The 9,927-nt window shown below is 42.6% G+C and overlaps 2 protein-coding genes across 4 annotated transcripts in view; both read left to right on the forward strand.

Moving 5' to 3' along the window:
- Nucleotides 1-1,018: 1,018 nt before the first annotated feature.
- On the forward strand, nt 1,019-6,363 carry LOC140224832 (uncharacterized). Its single transcript, XM_072301563.1, has 5 exons — nt 1,019-1,108; nt 2,010-2,220; nt 2,979-3,257; nt 4,445-4,471; nt 5,588-6,363. The coding sequence occupies exons 1-5, from the start codon at nt 1,019-1,021 to the stop codon at nt 5,776-5,778; spliced, it is 798 nt and encodes a 265-aa protein (XP_072157664.1). The 3' UTR covers nt 5,779-6,363.
- Nucleotides 6,364-7,984: 1,621 nt separating this feature from the next.
- Nucleotides 7,985-9,927, forward strand: part of LOC109042980 (uncharacterized) — a 50,708-nt gene continuing 48,765 nt past the window's right edge. Inside the window, exon 1 of one of the 3 annotated variants that reach the window (XM_072301926.1) lies at nt 7,985-9,510. Coding sequence is in view for 1 of the 3 variants with exons in the window: in XM_019059979.2 (XP_018915524.2) it covers nt 9,446-9,510 (65 nt within the window). In the remaining 2 variants the exon portion in view is untranslated. The remainder of the gene's footprint in view (nt 9,511-9,927) is intronic. The other 2 variants (XM_072301925.1, XM_019059979.2) reach the window with 2 other exon arrangements.

A 9,927-nucleotide genomic window follows, 5' to 3' on the forward strand; every position in this document is an offset into this window, starting at 1 on the left:
AAGGAAGAGCTAAGACTAGGAGTCGTAGAACTGATAGTGGAAGTGGCTCAAGCAGAGCAAATCCATTTTCTACCAGGGGCTCTTCACAGGCTCCAGGATTTTCGTACACTGGAGGCTCTTCATACGCTAGGGGTGCTCCATACACTAGCGGCTCCTCATACCCTGGAGGTTCGGCACCCGCGGGATATTCCCTTCCTAGAGCTCCTCAGTACACCACGCATTCGGATCCCACTGAAGCCCCCAATTTCAATGTACACGATTTCTTCAGGAACAACCCCTCACTGGAATCAATCTTTGGAACTTCAAGACCTGCAAATCTTCCTCCTAATCCACCCCCTGGACACATTACAGATGAATCATTTAGTGTACATGAAATGTTAGGTGCGGATCCTTCAGGCGGTCAAAATTTACCTTATAATTTCCCGCAACTTCCCGCAAGTCCACAACTTCCCGCAAGTCCACAACTTCCCGCAAGTCCACAACTTCCCGCAAGTCCACAACATCGTGCAAGATCACCCCTCACTATACCCCCTGGATACATCCAGGATGAATCATTCAGTGTAGACGAGTATATGAACCAAGGAGATCCTGCAAGGTCACCCACCGCTATACCTGCAGGACTCATCCGGGATGAATCATTCGGTATAGAAGCGTACATGAACGAGGAAGATTTCGAATCCAGCTCCTTACCTGGAAGTCCCTTGGGAGCTGCGAATGAAGGCACGTATACCTTACTTCAATTTCGCAGACAAATATTCACTACTTTTTTGTGGGCTCTTTAAAAGCCCGTAGGAAGTCCTGAAAATTCTTGAATTCATGTGAAGTTACATGTAAAATTATAGTGAAATGAGGAGTTTTAAGAGACGTTGATTTGATTTGGTGAACCAAGCAGTGAAAATGTGCACCATATGCTATAGTATTTAATAATTACTTTCCTCGGATTTACCTCCATCCCGTGAACAGCTGCACATCCCAACGCAACATCTGCTCATAGCTCATGAAAATGGCATTGGTTTCAATGACTCAGAAAACTTCACAGCACACTAAAGTCTTAATGAACAAATCCGGCAAAAACCCGGCAAACACGGACATTTTCAATTGTGAAGGAGTTTGCTTCAGTAATTTTCTGAAGTCGTACTCAATGTGAAATTTTGAAGAGGGAGCATACATCAAAACTCATGAATTGCACCTTGTTAAGTGGTCGATTCAGGGCCTCGGTACCCCATGGGCAAAAAGAAGCAGTTACTCGAAGCGCCAACAAAAAAATGCAGTGAGAAGACGAAAGGAAAAGGCTGGCGAAACGGAAAATAGGAGATAACAGCGAGAAAGGAAGAAAAAAGAAGGGAAATAAATCGAAGGAAAAAAGCCGAAATGAAAAGAAAACGGGGGGGGGGGGGAGCACAGCCAAATGCCCACCTACCTAAACCACGGTTGGAGTTTTAAAAAGCCTTGAAATTTTGAATTTGCATTGATTCGATTGTCTTTGAAATTTTAAAATTCCCAGCGAGGGGGACCATCCCAGACCCCTCCTCCTTTCTGCGGGCCGATTATTGAAATGTATAGACAAAGCTATAGACATAGAAGACATAAATAGTATAGAGTGATCCTATCGGTTGAAATGGGTGGTTCTCATAGAATAGGGAGTAAATAATGGACTAACTATCGGGTCTCTCGTGAGTTGCCGTTAGTTGGTCTATTACCTACTTCCTTTGTCCATTGCAATCACCCGCTTCCACCAATAGGAACCCTCCATATCCTTTTAATCTTCATTGTCTATTGCTTTGTCTATCAATTTCAATAATCAGCCCGCTGGTGGGTCCTCACCAGATCCTGCCATGGGGACACTAAAAACACCCTAGCATTCCCAGCCCCGCGGGCTGAGAGTTCTCGCAACGGTCCTGGGTCCTTTGTCAATTTCAACATGCGTTTTACTCCTCAATTCGTGGCCTTATCTAATGGGCTAGTATGCGCAGCTATTAACCTCTTGTTTTTCTCTATTATAATTAAAGTTTATTATTTTTGAAGGTGGAGCAGAAGACACACCGGCCTGGAGGTGTCCCGAACCCGGTTGCGGATCAATACTCAGAAACAAAATATCAATAAGTGTCCATAAATGGAGGCATACAGCGATTCGCCGGGGATATACTACATGCAGAAAATGTAATCAGGTCTTCGGCAGTCTGCCGACCTACGATACTCATATCAAGGAACATTTCAAAAGTGAGTCCACAGATCCTCCGCCCAATGTTTTCTGTATACGAGTCGGCACACCTTTTATTTAACTCACAATACCAGAGTTGTCTCCGGATATCAGTGGAGAAATTCTACTCGTATGAATGGTCCCTGGACACATGACCTAAACTCATTTGACCTGTGAAACACATGACCTTCAATTTTCTCCTGACATACTTGACCTACAAACTTTTACCCTTTGAGCTTTTTAAAAGCGGGCTTCTCTGCGATTTGGCTCCAAAAATACGCAATAAGTCAACACGTAATCGACTCATCTAGTGCTTTCAGAATATTAAATAAAAAACGCAAGGCCAAGTGTCCGATTTTGGTGTATTTTACGATGGAAAAAAAGTTCTGTACGAGTGTAGCAACTTTTTTTAGACAAAATTAAAGACACCTTTGTATCAGAGTAGGAAAGGAAATATGTGTAAAACCATGATCTAGTGTTAGTCGTTTCATGAACGCTTACGTTGATTTCAATGTCTCTTTTGACCTACGGAAATAATGTTTATTGCGAGCGGGAAATTTGAATTTACTGTTCCTAATGGAAATTACGAACATTTATTTCTCTTTCACCCACTTGATTTTGTAATTTTTCGGTATGCTTAACGTTTTCTGACGTAACTTTGATGAGAAAGCATAATGTGCTGTAGTGTTTAATTCTTAGTCTTCTCGTATAATTTAGTCTATTGGTTCATGGATTCGTAATCCTTCATTATTGTAAACATTTTCCCTGGATCTTTTAGAGGATGGAGTTTGGGTTTTAACGTGCGGCGTCTGTGGAGAAAAATTCAAGGATGAAAGATCTATAAGGCAACACGAATTAAAGTATAATCATGGGTCAATCCCTCAACTCCCAACGTGCCGTGAGTGTGAACAATTTTTCCGATCAGAAAAGGATTTGAAGACACACGAAAAAATTCATAAGGCTTTTTCCCTGGCAAAGTGTAAATGCCGCAGTTGCAAGGAGGTCTTTAAATCGGGGAAGGAATTAAAATTCCATATGAACGCTAAACATGGACCAGGTGAGTTCATACCTATCCTTCCATCCAATTGTACAATTTCTTCTTTCATTCATGTAGTGGAGTTTTTTTCAATCGATAGCCAATTTAATCTGATTCAATCAGAATATTAGCCCTACTAAACATGATATCGCCTATTTTCCTTCAATTCAATTAAACTACATTTTTCAATTGAAAACTATCATTTCCGACTTTAATTAGAAACGCTGTATGCGTCGTTAGTTTTCCTATGCACATACATGAATTTTTTTCGAACACGTTTGAAACTCGTATTTGAAGCTCATGAAACACGTTTATGAATGAGCTGGAAACAGTAGCTCCTTATCGCAAACTGTCGTATATTAGGTTTGATTCAACCGGAGTGTTAGCCAAACTAGATAAGAAATTGCCTCATTCCCTCTCATGTTTTATTAGGCTCATTTCAGAGAAAACGTACTAGCCAATAATTTCTCGATGCAGATATGTGTTTTTATGAAAGAATCATAGATAGTACCTCCTAATTGCAAAATAATGTCAAATTTTGTTACAAAAAACCCGAAAAAGTGGTTGCGCCCCCAAAAAATTGAGGTGTTTAATAAGTTCAGTGCAGAGTACTTTCAGTGGGGGGGCAAAGGCACCACCCGCGCCCCTCTGTCAGTGCCCTAAAAACATCAGAAGCGTCGAGGGCGCTCTGGGTTTTTTTGTTTTTGTTTTTTTCTTATGGGTATGGGGACGTCACTTTTTAAGAATGGAATAGAATGTTTCGTTTATTGCTGATACTTTGTCTTGCTGGGGATGGAAAACGTAGCTTCAAAAGTAGAGCCTCGAGGATGTTTTGGTTGTCTATTGTTAACACTTAGTTTTGCTGAGGCTAAACATATCAGCCGTAAAAAAAGGCGAGTAAAACAAGGGCGAACTCCTTCTGAAGGCGCCGAAGCGTCGCCTTTCTACGACGTAATGTGCGTATCTGGATTGCCGCATGAGCCCCAGAAAGCATGGAATGATATGTAAAACAAGGCTCACGAGTATATTGAGGTACGCCCTCTCATATCAGAGGGGCGACGAAAGGTGCTGTGGCTTCTATTTTTCACTTTTTGTGAATGCAATGACATGTCTATATTGAGCTTCATCTTTTCAAGCCCCAATGAAGCTTTACATCCGTCTTCTGTGAGCTTTTCATTCGGTAATTTTCTGATTTTTTTTCTTTGTAGGTGGACCATCTCAGCCGGACCCCAACCGTAAGTAGAATACTAAAATTGCCTCCAAGAGTCTAGGGATGAATGAATGTCAAGCTCAATCGTGAACACCACTAATAAGGGACTTTAGCTCTCTAATATTGATAGTCAGGGCTGAAGAAAGTTCTTAGCCTTCCCCAATTTATAATTTGACTCCCCCCCCCCGCCCCCCTAAAGCGTTTTACCCCGCCCCCCTGCCCCCTCCCCCCGAAAGGCACTTCTTGACCCCTCCCCCCAAGTGCCTTACGTAACTTGAGTACGTCCCCTTTGTAAAAGTTTATACTTATATGTTTACTGCCCTCTAATGTTACATTTATTTCTGTCTTTGGAGCCTGCTTTTTCTGCAAAAAAAAGAAGTTTATTAGACGGTCCAGGTAAACTTAGGGTCATTGTATACCTTTAACACTTATACAGAGGCCCACTCTAGGCAAAACTCTAGGTCCAGAAGCTTCTCCAGAGGAGTCCTTTTCAATCACGTGCGTCAGAATGCACGCCTCAGTCGCCTCACTCTTATCATATGGAAAAAAACAAAAACATTCCTTTATGGCCTCTCGCGGCATTTATGACTATGTGTAGTATGTTGCCGGCATGAAATATTTCGCGAATGTCAATTCGCGAACCGCGGACCTTCGACGCCGTGGGCGAGCACTCTGCCTCTAGGTTACGCTGACTACCGTCTACGTCTACACAAATTGCCAATCGATAGGGCAATTACAGTTCTTTCTTTCTACACCAGATCTGACAGTAGACACGCATCGATGACACGCTCCTGCTTACTGATGACTTGCGGCAGGATTTTCTGTCAGCCCCAGCTTTCCGGGCCAGGACCGAATCTCTGCTGAACTCAAACATCCAATTTTTTCATTCGATTCTTATAGGTCCAATCGCTTCCGGCCAGAGGGAAATCGGACTAAAGAGAGTCGGGTATGAAAATCTTTTTATTTTACCGGTCGTTCTTTTGTCGACGCGGGCCTATGAGAGAGCGCGAGGTGCCCTCTGGGGGCTTGTCCACGCAGCGGCGAGGGGGCATAACCCCCTAGTTTTATAATATAAGTTGTGTTCCTTGAATGTCACGGTAGGTTCTTTTCTTTTCACAAATACCTGTCTTCCATCTTCTAGGACCTCTAGTCTGCGATTCTTGCGGGGAAACTTTAGCAGACCCAAAGTACCGAGCTATGCACAAGAGGGCCCACACTGGAGAAACGTCCTGTCATGTTTGCGGGGCATACTTCGGTTTTATGAAGAATAAGACCAAGCATCTCAAGCAGAAACACCCGGATGAGTATGATGACCAGAATGAGGACCGCTGATTAACCGGAATATTTCGGCATTGGAAAAACACGTGACCTACATATGCAACTGAAGTTCCAAATCCTCCTCCAATATGGTTACCTTGGTGCACCGACTTTTGACCAATCCGGCCCATGACTATGATACAAAGAAGTTATTACGCAGGGAAATAGCTGTATTGAAAAAAAAAAAAAATCATTCAAAGAACCACCTACAAACAAAAATGAGGGACCTTGGCTCCTCGGCAACAATAAAACGTAGAATCTGGATGTTGCGACCAGTCCATAAATATTAGTAACTAAAATGAAGATAGAATAATTAATTTAATAATACACATCAGGGAACAGAGAGAAGAAGAATTAATGTAATTATTTACATTGGTAGGTGGAGAGATGGATAAAATTAGTTCAACCCAGCCTTGCCGGATACGGATGAATCCGGTATCTCAGAGAAAGTATATTTAGACTTTAAACTTGGCGTGATTACATCGCGTCCAATGGAGTGGTCTCTTTGTATCCTCGTTATCTGCACGTTATTATTTCAATTTGTGGTGTAATATTGTTCTTTCAAATTCGTAGAATAAACATTAAAAATAATGCGACTTACCTTAAAACTTACTTTTTCCGCCAGACACTGAACTCATTGTGAAAAGGGCAGTCCTCAGAGAAGTGGTTTATGCAGACATTGACGTAAAAAACGATCTGAAATTTCAAAGCAGAATCAGAGTTGATACGTTTTGAAGTTTAGGGTTCAAGTGAGGAAATTTTCAGAGATTATGATTGTTTCATTCGATCTATACCACAATCTGTATCTTATCTATTTTATTCATTTATTTTCGTACCAGGCTTTGAATCATTGGATTAAAAGCGCAACTTGACATCGCCCATTGACATCTAAAAGAGCCTAACCGCCCGCAAGGTAGCAGGGAATCTGACAGAAAAAATTCCGGGTAGTCTCACGCTGAGGAAAATATTACAATTAATCATAGCGATCGGTGTAGCGCTTAGACTTTAAGTAAGAAAACTTTCAAGCCAGACAAGTGGGATCGTTCTGTATACAGACGAATTATGTTTTTAAAAGTGCGATAATCGACGCAATTGTGTGAGATTGACACCTTGTGATGCCCTACACTCATCAATTCTGTCAGAACTCCGATTTAAACCTCACATATAGTTCAGCATGTGGTTATGATTTCTTTTTCTCTGAAGTTAATCTCGAAGAGCTTAAGTTTTATTTGAACCACTCCGAGATCGAATTTCAAGATGTCCTAGTTTAAGACTGATGAAGTTCCCGTTCAAAATTAACGGGCTTTACCTCCTCAATATAGTGATTTTTCTGGAATTTTAAGAGTTAAGGAAGAATGAAAAAGATAAGGGGACAGGGTTTCCAAACTGAAGTATATATTTTAGGTTAGAAACCAACGACCCCCCTCCCCTCTTTCCCCAAAGAGAGAGGAAAAATCCTAGTCAGGTGCTGAAGGAGTTTAAGTTGAAAATTTCATGTCCGACCTCTCGGATCGACTCGATCCACTGTGCGCCGCAGGATACATCCCATCTCGGGCCCTGGTACCAATTCTAAGGCTCGCCCGCCCCCCCCCTCCCGTGGGGGAAGGGGGTCCGAGGGGCCGCCCCTGGGGAATTTTTGAAATTTTAAATCTATTTGTACGCATTTTGAAGCTCCCATGACGGAGATTTTCCATCAATTTCTGCAGAATAATTACGCCTTTTTTTTATTTACTTTCAGCACAAAATACTTTCTACTTGTTGCATTCCAAACATCTGAAATTTTTTTTGACGGGGGGGCAGATGATACTATTTTCAATTTTAGGGGGGCCAGGGCCAGGTCCCCATGAAGTCCATAGGATGCCCGGACTTGGAGACTCTCAGCATCCGACGACGGAAGAAAATGAAACGCAGTTACTAAAAATATCATTCTACACTAAAAATCTTGAAAATAGATAGAAATCTTGAAAGAACTAAGAAGAATTCGAAAGTGTCCCAGCGTCTTTATGAAAAGTTATTCACTTTTCGCGAAATTTTTAGGGTAAATTTTTCACTTTCCCTTACGAAACAAGGGTAATATGTGAATTCGAAGTGGTTTGTCACCGGCGGCACGGGCCCTGGTACCAGAGACCCAGTCCCCCCCCCCCCCCTTGTGGCGGGCCTGCCACGGGACTCGGGACTCGGGCTTTCAAAGCCCGTGGGCTCTGTGCTTGGCTCCGATCGCTCGAGCTATTATTAGTTCGTGTTGGGTGTTTGAACTCGGCTTATCAACCGTTCTTTAAGCGTCCAGCCCACCTACAAACTAGGGGCCTCAAAGAGGCTCTTCGATGGAACTGTTGACTGTTGCCTTTTAAAGATCGTCGGGCCGACGATCTTTGAGGGTAACCGATGTGTTCGGGATACATCACAGATCAGATTTTGAAATTTTCAAGGCATTCCGTGCAGAAATGGCTGAGAAATAGAAGAATTAGTGCCAGTTTGAGAGCCCCAGTTTGTACGTGGGCTGGACGCGTTAAACAGCCCAACACGATACGAACTAATTCTTGCGCATGCGCACATCGCCTCAAGGACAACACTTCCTCGAGTCATGGTTCATCTCAACGTTGCCAACTTTCCATACAAATCGACGGTCTGGTATGGGAATTTGATTCGTCTCCTCACACTTTCAATAGCGGCAGCCAGGCACGTTACTTTGTATGCACGCACACTTGTCTACGTATCGCGCGATAGTGAGGCCTGTCGCCGCCGCGCCGTGCCACGTCTCTCCGGGCTCTGCGCGAGATATATCCACTGAGGTCAGTCATTGCCCTGGTTTCCTCGCTCGGAGTTGCCCCTGTCCATTCGGTCGTGACAACAGTATTACTGCCGCGAAAACCAGATATATCGGAAACAACGCTTTTCTTGTGGAAACATTGCTAATTTGTATTAATGAATCATTTAAATTTCTTACTTTCAAATCCTTTGTGACCCTCTGAGTGTCGGAAGGAACGTTTCGACATCAGCGTTCGTGGTTTCGATTTTGCCGAATTTGTGTTGTTTCGTTTTTACAGTTTGCTCTGTATCGGCCATTTTGACACGCGAATCTGTACCACTAAATGGCCTGCTACATCCCTGACTTCAAAAATCATGTAAAAATATGAAAACGCAAATTCAGCTGAAGCGAAACCCTGGACGCTGATGTCTAAACGTCCTTTTGGACTCTCAAAAAGTTTCAAACGGTTTAAAAGTATGAAATTTAAATGATTCATCAGTACAAACTAGCCTTTTCTGCATAAGAAAATCATTGATTCCCAGCTTTCTGGCTTTCGCGGCAGTAATACTGACGTCATACGCAGAAGATTCTCATTTTGGATCTGGGAATGACTGACCTACATGGATAGATCTTGGATCTGCGCAACGGAATATTTTACTCACCTCTGTTCTTGTTTTCCAAGTTATTTCAATGATTTATTTCGTGTATCGAGTCGGTCTCTGAGCTTTTGGAGTCCGCTTGATCGTGAGTTTTTCGTAATAATTCAGAGAAATCTAATAGTTTTTCTCCGCGGTCGTGTTGAATTTTGTTTTGGATTGTGCGTGCTGTGATCAGTTTTGGTACGTGTGATTGTGCCCTCACATAGCTTCGAATCGACGAGCATAGTGATTGTTATTTCATACAGTGGAGGAAGTACCAGAAGTACCTACAACTATGTTCACGACCATTCCGGATTATTTGCCATGCTACTACTTCACCGATCGGTTAACTGGGTTCAGGTCTGAAAATCTCCATTTACTTAATTCTGATTTCAATTCTGTCCAACGCGCTTTCTGTCCAACGCTCTTTCTGTCCAATGCTCCTTTTATTCATTTTGTTTCGTTAGAACAGGTTTAAACACGCTTTTCCCCAAGAATTCTTTCTCAATTTTGAGGAGCCTCCGTGTTTTCTGGAAGTAACACAGAAAAAAAAAAAAAAAAAAAAAATTGTCGTGACTTAGATTTTCCCGGTGGCATCAACGCCGAACAGGTGGAAAAAAGTCCACATGGTGTGCACTCCTCAAGAGCCCGGGAGAGGGGGTCTGTGAGGTGAGGAATACTCCTAGGATGATTGAGGAGGACTGAGTTTAGAAGTCCTCCTGCCTGGTTTTTAAAAAGTTTCAACCGTAAGTCATAAACTTTGCCCAAAATTACGAA

This window comes from Bemisia tabaci, chromosome 6 (assembly GCF_918797505.1).
Source record: "Bemisia tabaci chromosome 6, PGI_BMITA_v3".
NCBI classification, from domain to species: Eukaryota; Metazoa; Arthropoda; class Insecta; order Hemiptera; family Aleyrodidae; genus Bemisia; species Bemisia tabaci.